Genomic DNA, 13773 nt, shown 5'->3' on the forward strand with positions numbered 1-13773 from the left:
CGTGGTCTCTACATTCAACATAGGAATAAAATAAAATTGTTTTACATTTATTCTTCCCATCTTCTGGTGAATAAACCTTTTTAAAATCCATCTCAGTTTGTAGTTTAATAGTATGTTTGAAGGTATCTTTTTTTCTTTTTTCTTTCTTTCCCCTATTTTATACCCTGGCCAGTAAAGCTGTTAGATATCTGCTCAGTTTTAAGTATACTAGCAGCTTCATGGGCATTCTTTGATTTGTGTCATCTTACGTTAAAAAAAGTCTATTATTCCTCAAGAGAGTGAGCTATTTCTAGTAGCCTTTTAAACAATCTAATGCACGTAGTTGTAACTTGAAAATGTACTTTTTTTGTTTTGGTTCTTGCCAGCAGTCTGCTCCAACTCAGTCAAAATTGGGCTCTTTTTTTTTTTTCTCATGTGGTATTTGTTTGTATCTTTTGTGCTGCATTAGTTGCTAAATAGTACTTTTGTGGTCAGGGTCTGTTTATAGCTTGAACTTTTCAATTTTTGGAAGGATCATGCCAAATATTTTGCAAATGATGACCTGCCAAGAAAATTTCATAGGAGAATAACCAACCTCTACTTGGAAGCATATTGCTGACTTCTTTTGTTGTTTTTTTTCCCTAAATAAATGCTGCGAAGATGTGCATTGATCTTTGCTTTGTTATTATTGTTATCCTTATTGCCGTAGGTCTTTGTCCTTCAGTAGTTACTGTTAGGAATGAGAATTAAATGTTTTAGTGGCCACCGAGATCTGTAGCAGAACGGTAAAGCCACTTTGCTTATACAAATCCTTCGTCAGGTTTTCTGTGCTGGAATAAAAGGGGTTGGCCTAACATCATTAATGAGCTTTTAATCACTTATTGCTTGAGTTAATTGGCCTTGAGTAAGAAAGCATCTGAAGTCTGTGAGTGAAAGGTAGGTTCCCCTCCTCCCAGTTTTCTCAGCAAGAGATATACTATCTAAATTTCACCAGTAAAAGTAAATACATTTAAGCCTTATTTGCATTATAGCTGTGCTTAGGAGTGCCAGTTGCAGATCTTACTGCACTGGGTTTCAGGTTTTAATGTAGAATTTATTTAAACCCTGGTACGTTTTAATGTAGAATTTATTTAAACCCTGGCACTTTTGTGCATTCTGGGTTCTGCCCCTTCAGTAAGGGAAACTGCAAGTGCTGTGAATGTGGAAATAGGGAGTGACAGCTGTGAAGTTTGCCTCCTGCTTTGTACTGATGCGTGTTCCTCGTCTGAAGGGTGAGGAGTGGCAATGTCCATCTAGAGAGCACCCACAAAATCAATATTTGTCTTTGTACAGTATTCAGCTCTGATATCCAGAGCGACGGCTCTCTGAGTAGTGCTGCTGCAGTACAAAGTAGCTGACACAAGAAATTCAGAAATACATATAAAAAGTAAAGTTAGCGTGTGAATCTTTATTTTTCCTTTATCCCGAAAAGCAGTAACAGTGATGGTTGTAAGAGACGGTTCTCTCTTAGTGTATTGCATCTGTAAAGTCTCTGTTAGGGAAATGGTTTCTGAAAGCCTCTGTGCCCTTCGCTATAAAGGAGCCTGGTACTGCTCTCCATCTGGGAAATCCAGCTGGAAGGTTGCGGAGTGAACAATTGCCTCCGGGTGTTTCTGCATCCTGAAAGAGCAAGAGCCCTGAAAATTAGAAATTGCTGTTAGGTGTCTTTTTCCAGCAGCAAAGACTAGCTGGACATCTGCTTCACATGTGAGCTGCCCTGGCACACCTTGGGTGGTGAGCGGAGCGTTGTGAGGACTCAGGGCGGGAGAGGCAGTTGTTCCTGTCTGGCACAAATCTCAGCCCATTCAGTAAGATTTGCACTTATATGTGACAGAGTCCCACTTTTTTTTTTTAAGCTATCCTCTTTTGTTCCTTCTTCTACGTTTTTAATCCATCCATAGACCTTCCCGCATGAAGGAGAAAAATGTGTTCAGCATCTGTTACACAGATGCTCTCAGCACTGAGCAGGGGGGCCTTTATTCAGTCCATTATTCTGTTTAGGTTTTCTCAGGATGGGGCTGTGGGGAGTTTTGGGGAGGTTTTTCTTGTTTTGTTTTCTATAAAAAAAAAAAAAAGAAAAAAACCCACAAAACTCTGCAGTAATTGCACCTGTGTGGGTTTGGTACATGCATCCATCTGAAGGTAAGATACAGGGGAATGCAGGAAAAAAACCCTTTTGCTCTCTTTGCAGGGTGCTGCTCGGGTGAGCGTTTCAGGAGATCGTTTTCAGCGGTGAGCCGTCAGAACTGGCCTCTCTGCTTGGGTTAACCTTTACCTGCAAATTTTCAAGGATTTGTTTTCTCAGCGCTTTCAGAGAGTTTGATCTCTTTTACAAAAGTGCCTTCCTAATGTTGTACGGGAGTGCAAAAGGTTGCGGTATCCTTGTGAAGGATAGCAATTCTAGGCTCACATAGTGGGGATTAACTCTTACTGCTTTTAAGCTGGGCTTTCTGAGAAGCTTTCCAGTTATGTATTGACTTTTAATGAATACCCAGCTCTACAGTCTGGGTGTTAAACTCAGCTGGTAAAGAGATGGTGTTTCAGAAGTACAAGCCTCTCCTTTCTGTTCACTAAGAGTATGTCCAGCATTGCTGTTCTTTGCTTTAGCTGCCTGATAGTTTTTCAGCTCTATTTGCAGAGCATTTTTAAAAACCAACAGACTTATTTATGTAAGTCATAAAGAGTAAGCAAAATTGTATAGTTAATTATGATAAACACTAGGAACGCTTATTTGAGCTTCTGCATTGGGATGTAATTCAAATTCTGTTACAGAGCAGCAGGTTGCCATCCACCAAGATCAAATGCTTCTCTAACACATCAGTTGCTGCTTATTTGAGGGATAAAGGGTCAACCAGCAGATCAGAAACCTAATCCAGTCTGGCAGTTCCTGTCAGATTTCTTAATATTGCATCTTGGGTACTGATTTTTATGGATGTTTGTTTGTGTGTTCACAAAAAACCCCAAGCAAATGATGAACCCCCTCAAAGTTACTGTTGTGTTAGGGTTACTGAGGTCCCCTCAGGACTTGCTGTCCTTCATGGAAGGTCTCTCTGTTGGGGTGCGGGACCTCAGGATCCTGGAGTTGCTCTTGAGGGCTTCTCCTTGTGTGCTGGGAACAGCAGGGAGGAATCACGAGTTTCATCTTGAGAAATAAGTTCTTCCTTTGTAGAAATGTCTCATCTCTACGTGTGACCAGTTTGAGCGTAGGATAAAAAAGATGAAATGGGGTTGCATACAAGAATGTGGCATGCTCATGGCAGCATCTGTATTGTATGGGAGAGGGATACTACACCAAGTAGTGAAACCCAAATCCTCGTGTAGAAAAGCTCACGGCTGAAGGGCTGCTGAAAGGTCTGGTGGTTGTGCCAAGCTGTGGCAGTTGCTTGCTGAAGTTTTACTCCGCAGATGGGCTGGTTGTGGTGGCATCTTCAGGACCCCATCTTCTTTTTCAAGGTCTCTGTCCTCCTGCCTTCTGGTACATATATGCAGTAGTCTTGGTTTGTTTGGGTATCCTGCTCTTTTTTATGCCCCTGATGCCTGTAATGTTTTGGATGCTCTTTTTTAATCACAACTAAAATACTTACTGTGCTTCCTGCATGTAAGAAAGGGGTCTGTTTTCATGGATTTAGAGCAGCCCAGGTGAGACACATTTCTTTTGCTCACCTTAGTTGGCTGAGAGCTCTAGGTAGTGGTAGATGTGAATTCAGAGACCTAGGTAGGTGAATTCAAGGGTCTGTTTGATGATACTGTGAGATATGAAAAGAATGATGCAGCATAATGGGAATTTCAAAACCGCATAGAGCAGGTTAAGAGTTATAAAGTGTAAGAGGTCAGAAAGTACAAAGCAGATGAGAAACTTCTATTTCAGTCACTGGGCAGGAGGTCAGGGTACCTTTTGAAGGTATACGCAGTAACTGAGGAGAAGCAGGCAGCACTTGAGACAGCACAATGTCGTGGTCACTGATGAGTGAAGCTTGGCAAGGAATGAATAAGATGGGGATGCATGGCAGGGTTGCCACAGGAGCTGCAATTATGATTAGATTAAATGAAGACACGGTTGAACAAATGGCTGTTCTGGTGAATTGGGGTGTTGATCCAAGGCTGGACATCAGACAACTATGTTGGGGCGAGGAGGGGATTTCACCATGGAAATTGAAAATACTAATTTGGAGGCTGTGAGAGTGATATTGCTGTCTGCATCTTCCCCTTCTCTTCCTCAGTGTTGAAGGAGAAAGTGGCTGGACAAGGAGACTGAGCACATAAACTTGCATTCAGATGTCCAAGTGAAATGATTCTCCAGTTCTTGTCCATCTCACACAGCTTAGTACTGTGGACTCCTTGGGGTGGAATTGTCTGGCTTGCATTCTTAAAAATAAATAAACCAAAACTGCAGAGCGCGTAACCAGTTCTGAAACCAGTTTTCTGTGTTATTTCTGATCATTAGCTACAGAAAGTGTCCTACCCAATATGTGTTTTCTCGTGTGCATTGTTTGGGTGTGCAGTGGGAAGCATCGTACACAGGGATTGCCATGGGCATCACGTTGGGTTCCACTGTCCCACGACAGTTTTTTGATGCAGTTCCAAGAAGAACGTTAAGTCTCGGTGGGAAAACTCAATGATTTTTTTGTGTGTAATATCATAAAACTCTCCCAACTTCCCAAAACCCCAGTCCTGCTAATAGTCCACCTCTCATTTTTAAGCACGGCCTTGGGACACGCCACTGATGTTGTACCTAGGTTGGAAGAACGTGTGTTGCTCCTGGATTGACAGCCTAACGCTCTGCCTGCAGCTAGTCCTTGTTGCAGAAGGCACCGTGGATCCCCGCTCAGTTGCTGGGAGAGTGCATCAGGAAAGTGTCACCATTTGCTTGCTCAGCTCTTAAGCACTTTCTGAAGCATCCACTGTTTGAGACAGGACCATGGGTTTAAAGGAACCTTTAATCTGCTCCGGTACAGCTGTGTGTATGCTTGAGGGAATCTGGGTTGTGTTGGCTGGTGCCGACATATGCTGGGGAAAAAAGTGTAATGATTATTGTGCTGTCACATTAAACTAGTGACAAGTAATCCCCTAGGTCGCTACGACTATGCGATGGGATATTAAGAAAAAGGTGTACTTGTGTTTTGTTTTATTTTGAACACAGACTCCGTGTGATGTTCTGTAGTATTAGTATTTCGCTGCTAAAATATTCTGGAAGAGCTGTGCTCAGAGGGATGCTGTCACTCATCCTATAGCAGGCTGTAGGACAGCTGAAGAAGAGGTGACTAAAAGACCATTACCTAGCTCTTCTTTCCCAGTAAATATACTCTGTAGATGACACTGAGCAAAATAAATTTGACTCTGTGGCTCACCTCATTCAAATATACCCTTGTTCTGGACCCATTCTTGTGTAGGTCAGGTTTTCTGTTGGAGCTTTGCAATCCTTCTGCCAAAATCCTATAGTTTTAATTTTCCTTCTGAGTAATGTAGAGCATAATTTTCAGTTTTGAGTCTCGTTAAATAAAATTAAGATCAATACTAACAGCTAGCAAAAGCTCTGTCTTTCTCTTGGGGAAAGTCTTGCAGCAAGTCCCCTGATCTGTTGGGGAAGTTGGGCTCCACTTCTGTCACGTGGGAACTGGATCATGTTGCTGGTGGGCGTGTGGGCTCAGCTTTAGTCTTTTAGCCTTCAGGGTCAAGATGAGTTCTTAGGAGACTTCCTTACATAATGAAGGAATCAAGGCCAGGAAAATTAAAGACAATAAGAAATCTAACAGGTTTTGTCTTCCATTACACTGAAATATTAGAAATATTGGAATTCAGAAGATATCATCAAAGTTCATGATATATATGTCATCTTTATGTGATAAATGTGTATAAATGATAACTTGCTATGTCAATAATAGCACATGAGATATGGAACAGCAGCTATACTTGTTAATTGGCAGGTCTGGATTACTTGACATGCAGGGGAGAACAACTTCCCTGGCCTCTGGTTGGTTTCAGCTAATTTTGAATTAAGACTTGAAATACTGAGGAAATTTCAGGGGATGGGAAGGAGGCAGATATTTTGCTGTCAGGCTTTAAAAATGTAAGATGACTAGGAGAACTATAATTTCGTAGCTTTACTTCAATTCCCCCGCCTCCAGTGAAGAAGTATATCAATAAGACAAATAGATCATTAATTATTCACATCAGGAAGATTACGGAGAACTTACATTTTTGTCAAATATCATTTGTAGTAAAATTTCAGGTTTGATTCACAAAGCCAGCAATGTTGATGTAGTGCATTCCTGTCTGCGAGTTCCTTGATACTACACAGTCCTTTTTGAAAAAGTAGAACGATGCAAACTGTAGTCACCCATAGGAAATGAGTTGAGAATTTCTTTAACTAACATCTCTCAAAATGATTTGAGGAATCCTAATTTGACAGTTTTCATATCTAGGTGTGTACCGTGGAGAACCAGTTTTTATCCCTCGCCTTCTTCCATTTTTAATGATGTGCAAGATAACAGTAATTAATTATTGATCAAGTTTTCAGCTGACAGAAAGGTATGGAAGAGAAAAGCTTAAAAAAACCAAGAGTGACAGCAGAGAGAGATGTGTGTGCCCCTGTAAAGCTGGTGCAATCCAAGATGAAGGAACAAAAGCCATCAGTCGATTTTTGTGGGCAGGTGACGTCTCTTGGGAAGCAGTTTGGGTAATTTGCTGCATGCTTGCAATACGACTGTCTAGGCTGAAGATCTAAGACAGCTCCTGTATCTGTGAGCATCCAAACAAGGATGTTGAGGATCAGGGAATACTCAGCATTTTTGCCCTTGCTGCTGGCACGGTAGGCGTTAAGTAGCATGTGTGGTCCTGGTGTCATCAACTCGAGAATGTGTTTGGTTGGAAGATTAAACTGTAGGACCAGAAAACCGGTCTTAGGGCGAGTGGCTCAGATAACTTCATGTGTTTAGTTCATAAATACCAACCCGTTGGAGAGCTTTCCGTTCCAGCAGACAAAGTTCTATGGTTGAAACCCGAAATAGTCCATGTCCAGGCTATAGATTATATGCGAAAACTTAATGGTAGTATTGGATAGCAGCAGGACACAATTTGGTGAAGCTCTGTGGCCTATCATGTGTGAGAGCTGAGAGCCAGTAATTGCAGTCATCTCCTCCGTCCTGAACCTTCGAGCCCCTGCCAAGCAGTCTGCGTACCAAAGACCTTTGGCAGACTACATCCATTCCTTCAGGCTTCAGCGTAACAGTAGCAGTGGCAGTTATTGCTTATATGGAAAAGGAATATCTGTAAGGAATATGATCTTTTTTGTACTTCAGAAATGAAGCTGATCTTCTGGAAACTGTGCAGTCTCCTTTATGTGAACAGCTTAGCTGCTTGTGGATAGAAGCATGGATAGCGGAGGTTCCCTGGCTTCACCAAGACAGAGCGTGTGCTTCGTCTCTTGGGAACATCTGTGTTTCATAATGGTATTGTGAGGTGTAACAGTACCAGAGAAGTCCCAGTCCTTTGTCCATGCTTGGATGCATGCTCTTTCTGGATGTTGAAGGGTACCAATGATTTTGTTGTGGTCTAAAAACACCTCCAGTAGGAAGGTACTTTAAGAAGTGGTAAAGGTTTCCTTTGTGGTTAGCAGATAACTATCTGTTCCTGTGTTCAGTGATTTGGTCTGTTGGCTTCGGATGTTTGGTTCTGTTGTACAATTGTTCAGGTTCTCTTTGACTTCAGTTGAGTCATATTTGTGTCCTTGGCACGCATTTTGACACCCATCTCTTGGCTGAGCACTACAGGACTTTGAAAGGCCAATTCTTGTTGGTTGTGGGTTTTTTTCCCTGGCTGGAAAGCCTTTCCTAATTTGGAAGCTTGACTAAGCATTGACAAAACTGAGGGGTTCATCTTTCAAGTTCTTGCTTTACCTGTTGTTAAATTAAGACTTCTTCTTGTCCATACACAAGAGAAGAGTGTATTGTTCTGTAGTGGCTTCCTTCAGTTCAGTCCACAGGGGCAAATTTGCTCTGCGTCCTCATCTTAAGTAACTGCCCAAATCCATTTCACCTAACCCGGTTTTCCTTTGATTTTCTATAATCTACCTCTTCACCAGATTTTGTATGTTCAGAAGACTCCGCATGTTTGGTAGGGTAAGAATGAAACGGTTGGGTTTAGACTCCTGTAACTTTTGGATGATCAGCAAAAGGGGAATGCCACAGTGCCTAATTGGATCAAGTTGTGTGTCAAAAATAATATAGTTTAGCTCTGGTTACGGTGCCCAAGTGATTTAGAGCTCATTTTACTAGAGTTAAAAGTGTTAATGAAATCCCCTCTTAAAACTTTCTGTATCTGAGGTTCCTGTAACATTTTCCTCCGGCACTGAATTCTCAGTGTGAAGTTTACAGCGAACCCGGAGAAGGCAGTTCTGTAAAGGCTTAATTGGAGCTCCCTACCGTGTCGTCTTCTCGAGGGTGGTGGGGATTGCTCGCCTCTGTCAGGGTCTGCTGAAAGTTTGTTTTCAGAGTTAAGTTGTTCGCAGGGAGCTGTGACTCAGCCATGCTGCATCTGCCCCTCCATCTATCGGTTCCACTTTTCCGAGCACGCTGAGGTTTAGCACCACGAGATGGGTGGCTGAGCACTGCACGCTCCATGTCCTGACAGTCCATGTTGCAGCACAGTGCTTTTGTACCACCCCAGCGAGCACGGATGGCAGAAACTTCTCAGTTTCAACAACCCTTAAAAATGGTATTTGAGAGGTGTGAACTCTCATTTGCTGGCGGATAGCTGGGGTTTTTTAAAGTCTTGAAAGGAACTGCCAGTAACGCTTCACAACTCTAACTAGGTTGATGCTGTGCTAATACCAAAACCAGGTAATCCTCACCCAGGTTGCTCTCAGCTAATTGCATTGTGCCATATTTGTAACACATATCTGTTCACAGTTTGTAAGACTGTGTGAGATGCCTTTGCAGTGTAATTAAATATGTCTTAACTCTCTTATTTCAGGCTAGAAATCTTCATACAGGAGAACTGGCTGCTGTAAAAATAATCAAGTTAGAGCCTGGTAAGTTTTACATTCTTTTCTGTATTTTTGAATTGCATTTTCATTTTTTCCATATGTTTATTTTCACATGGCTGTGAAGCTCCAGACAAAAGAAGTGTTTGGGGTTTTTTTGTAGTTTCTGCTGGTAGATGACAGGAAGCACTGCAGGATGTACCGTGACTTTTGGCTATGTCCTGCTCACTATTTCCTTGTTTGTTCTTATCTGCCTTATCGATTGTTGCATAAAAAGATGTTGCAGTTACAGTGTGTTGTTAGTACAAAGAGAAGATTAAGGACAGATGGTAAATTGTGAGCTCTGAGAGAGTGGGGAGCTGGTAGGCTGTGTGAGTTGAAAGGGGGAAGGGACCAGGCAATGCTGCTAGTGCCCCACCAAAGGTGCACTGGGAAAAACAGAGCCCTCTGCTTCTTAATGTGTCGTCTGTTTTCTAACCTGTGCTGAGGGAGGAGGATGGCTCGTACTGTCATTTCCCCATGCATTTTCTGCCACTCCTCCTAAGAGCAGGAGACGCAGGAGAAGCTCACTTGCTGCCCACGAGATTTGCTGAGCTGAAGCCTAATCCGAGTCCTGCACAGAGAGTTGAAATCAGAAATTGTGTCCTGCATGGAAGTGAGGAGCTTTTTATCTCCTCAATCACAACTCAGTCCCACCTGAGGATGTTGTATTTGTTCGAAGAAGTAATCTCTCATTACTTGGTCACTGGCATACCTGTCAAATCCCTCCTTAGCATAGTCCTCTTCTGTGTGTCTCTGCCATGTTGGTCTCTCTGTGGTTGTGGTTTGCCTGAACTGCTGTGCTGTGTCTGTTCGGGGTCCTGGCTCTGGCACAGGGGCTGAGGGAGGCTCCTCCTGTGAATGTGTGCTTGCCCCGTGCTCGTGGACTGACACCTGTAGCCTGCGATGCAATTAAGGGATGATTAAGAAAGTAGTAGGATTTATGGAGATACAGTGAGATAGCTTCCATGACTGAAGTGCTGCAGGGAATAAATACAGCCTCTTTAGGCAGGAAAAATGGAGGAAAATCTGGAAGGACACATGACGTAGGAGAGGCTGGCGGAACTGAGTGGTTTTTAGTCTGGGGACAAGAAGGCTGAGGAGGGATCTAACCACTGTCTTCCACGGTGGGCTGGCAGAGGAGCTGGAGCCAGGCTCTCGTCAGGAGTGCCCAGCAAAGGGGTGAGAGCCAGCCGGCACAGCCTGCACCAAGGGAGAGTCCAGCTGGATGTGGGGAAAATTCTTCACAAGGAGGGTGTTTGTGCTCTGGGGCAGGGCCCAGGGAGGTGGTGTATCTCCATCCTTGAGGATTTTCTGAAGCTGACTGGGTAAGGCCTTGAGCAACGTGACCTGCCTCTGCAGTTAGCCCTGCTTGGAGCAGAAGGCTGGACCAGAGATCTCTGGAGGTCCCTGCCAACCTGTCTTCTGTGATTCGAGGTTTTGATGACCAGCACTGAAATGTCTCCAGTCCCTGAAAAGCAGCATCTCTTCATGACTGTATGTGTTAAAAGACTGTAATTTTGATGGGGAGCTCACAGTGTCAATACATTGCTAGCAAGTGAGGTGGATGTGCTATTTTCCTCTTTCTTGCTTAGGAAAATACGTTGTCTCATTTGCTTGGTTCTGTTCGGTCACTCGGGTTGAAAGGCATCATGGGTTCTTACACAAAGAGTTTGCTGATGTCTGTAGGTCCTTGATAAACAGAAAGGCTGCCCTCTCTTCTCCCGCTCTCTCCAAATGTGCATCCCTGAGGAGCTGAGCCCTGAGAGTTGCCTCTGCCCATCCTCCTGTTGTGTTTTGTAGTTCCTCCAGCTTTCTGTTAAATCTGAGCTAGCAGAATGGTGCTTCGCTGCTTGCCCAAGACATCTGACCAGCTCCTCTCCCACTGAGGACTCTACGACCAGTGGTATATATAGTGATCGGAGAGTCAGTCTTAGAAACCAAATGTTTTAAAATTTTTATTTTAGCCATATGAATAAAGATTCAGAGAAGACTTTTTAAACAGCAGTAAGTATGTTCATTTTTCATAAAAGTTTAGTATTGTCCAGCTGAATTCTAGGCCAGCTGAATTTTTCCAACACGTCGGTTACCCTTGAATAATAATTTTCAAACCTTTGACAGGAGGATCAATGCTTAATGCGTGTGCCTCACCCCATATTTCTTAGTTGTGAAATCCCAGATCAAAACTTTGAAGGAAGAGTGATAATGTCTTTACAGTTGGGGTTTTTTTGTCTTCCAAAAAATCCTTAATGTTTGTTAAGGTAAGAATCTTGCATGGAATCTCTCAAATTTTTTTTTTTTTTTTTTTTTTTCTATTTCAGCCATTTTGAAATGCTCAAGCAACTATGCATGAATTTAGGTTAGCTCACCAAAGTAGTTTTTACCAAAATAAAAGTGAAGCATGGGGGAAAAGGGCTGGGAACATTCTAAAATGGAGTGCTTTGGTTGCTTCACCCCAGCCCTTGTTTTCTTCATCCCAAGCTGGAATATCAGGGAGACTGAAGTGCCGGTTATAAAGTGGGAGAGGGAGACAGTGGGAGTCCCCGTCTGTTACGTGGCTGGAGAATATAGGGGAAGAGGAGTTCAGACCCATCTTTGTCTTATTTACAATGAAGACAAGCAGTTGCGTCTCCCTCCTCACGGGATGTTGGTTGCCCTGCTGAGCTGTAAGGCATTCCAAGGTGGTTTTAAGGATTTCTGCTGAAACTTTTCATATACTTTTAGTATAAATTAAACGTGAATTGATTTAGACAGCACACGAGAGTGACTCTGTTGTCTGGTGTTCAGGGTGATGGCTAGTCTCTTTTGTAAAATGATCATGGAAGAATTAATTCGGGGTTTCCCACATCCAATTAAAGTATGTTGTCCTCTGGACTGCTTGATGTAAGATTTCCCATGAGCCTAGCTGTTCATTTCCAAGTGATTTTTTTAATTATTTTTTTTAACAGTTAAAAGTTCCTGAAATCTGAACGTTTTTTTCAGTCGGAAAAATTTGAAAAATTCCAGTGAGTAAATGAAAAGAAAGGCTCAGCTTGATTCTTTAGCTTTTCTTTTCCTTCTTTCTTGAAGTTTCCGCTGAAGCATACCAGCTCGGGTAAGCAAGCAAAGAGCAGCCAGGCCATGCTGGTGGTACCGCTGCTTCCGTGGCAGCTCTCGTTCTCTAGAGTCGGCGAGGTCTTCTGCAAATCCAGCTTCGTGCACAGCACACAGTTCAGATGTCAGTGGCTGTGGCGCAGGCCCTTTACATAAATGTCTTGAATTTCTGAACCTGCCTATTCGCACCAGAGTTAATGATCGTATGACCTAGAGAGTGGTGGTCAGCGGGCAAAACCTTGGGCATGGCCTTGGCTCCCACCAGCGTGACCTCTACAAGCCATTTTGACTCCTTCAGCGGTCCTTTCAGTCCTCAGCTGTTTGATCTCATTAGGTGGTAACCTCTTTGGAGCAGAACTGCCTGTTGCCCTCTGATTATTTAACACAGTGCACAGCGTGGGTTTTCTTCTTGTTTGGGGATTGCTTTTATGAACTGAAAGGCAGTACACAGCAACGGGCAGGATAGTTCTCTTGGCCCTGTGTGCTTCATCCGCTCCCCCTGGTACTGCGTCCCTTGTACCAGGGTGTGTATTTAGGTGAAAGCAGATGAGGGGACTGAGCTGGCAGTGGGTACAGCGAACGGATGGCAGGCTCTGAGCAACAAGGAAATGTGGTTTTCTCTGCAAGAGCTGTGAAACTCCTCATTGTATTAACTTGTGTTCACATAGGTGGAAAAAGCAACTGTACAAATTTATGTGAGAGAAAAATACATGAAAGACTATTAAATACAAAGATCCCATCTGTGACTGAGAGGTTTTTCTGAGCCATAAATCTCTGGAGGTGGGGAGGGTGTTTGGGGGAAGCATCCCTGTGTGGTCTGTTTTTAAATACTTCCTTGGCATCCTCTGTTGGAGACGGAATGCAGGACTGAAGGGCCCCATACCTGACTCAGTGCAGGGTTAACTTTTAATTCTGGTTGGTTCTGCGATCCACTTCACTGTGCAGCCAAAGAGTTGTTTTTGAAGGCTGAAGGTGGAAGAAGCGCGGAAGGGCTCAGGGGAGAAGCTACAACCACTGCTTTCGGGTGACTGTGACTACCAACCTTGCCTTAGCGAACCAGGGCTGGTTTTACGTACGTGGATTGCAGCAGTAAGACTAATTAGGCAATGTTAAACGCAGTGGAAGCCACAGCAGGGATCCCTCAGCCCCTGCTCGGCAGCACGTGAAATGCTGTGGCCAGTGTTTGGGGCTGTGGTCTGAGCGAGACCGGGGAGAGCGAACTGCCGCTGGGTTTTATCTCCCAGCAGGTCTCCGATGGGGCAGAGCAATGCTTTAATGATAGAAAAAGGATGGTGTTAACCTATTGCTAATGGAGCGAGAGGCTTTCTCAAGGGTTCACGTTGCTGCACCTGATCCCAGTGAAGTAGGTCTGTTTTTATGGTGAATTTGAAGAACTGCTTTGAAAACTGAACTGAAGCAGAGGCCGAATCCTCTGCTGTTAGAGCTGAGGGAAGAGCAGGAACCGTCGGAGGCCGAGCAGCTCCTACCTTTGCTCGGTGCTGCTAAAGCACTACAGTGAAAAGTGCAGGGCTCTGGCCCGAAGTCACCACTACTGAGAACCCCATTTTAATTAGCATTGATGACCACATCTTCCATGTTCCATTATGTTGTTGGTCTGGCTTGCCACAGGAAAGCGGTTTCTT

General features: G+C 43.6%; 1 protein-coding gene across 5 annotated transcripts in view; it reads left to right on the plus strand.

Moving 5' to 3' along the window:
* MAP4K5 (mitogen-activated protein kinase kinase kinase kinase 5) overlaps positions 1-13773 on the plus strand; it is a 71168-nt gene that overhangs the window by 12266 nt on the left and 45129 nt on the right. For all 5 annotated transcript variants that reach the window (XM_075503970.1, XM_075503969.1, XM_075503973.1 and 2 more), the window contains exon 3: positions 8989-9046. In XM_075503970.1, the coding sequence (XP_075360085.1) occupies positions 8989-9046 (58 nt within the window). The remainder of the gene's footprint in view (positions 1-8988; positions 9047-13773) is intronic.

Source organism: Mycteria americana, chromosome 5 (genome assembly GCF_035582795.1).
Source record: "Mycteria americana isolate JAX WOST 10 ecotype Jacksonville Zoo and Gardens chromosome 5, USCA_MyAme_1.0, whole genome shotgun sequence".
Lineage (NCBI taxonomy): Eukaryota > Metazoa > Chordata > Aves > Ciconiiformes > Ciconiidae > Mycteria > Mycteria americana.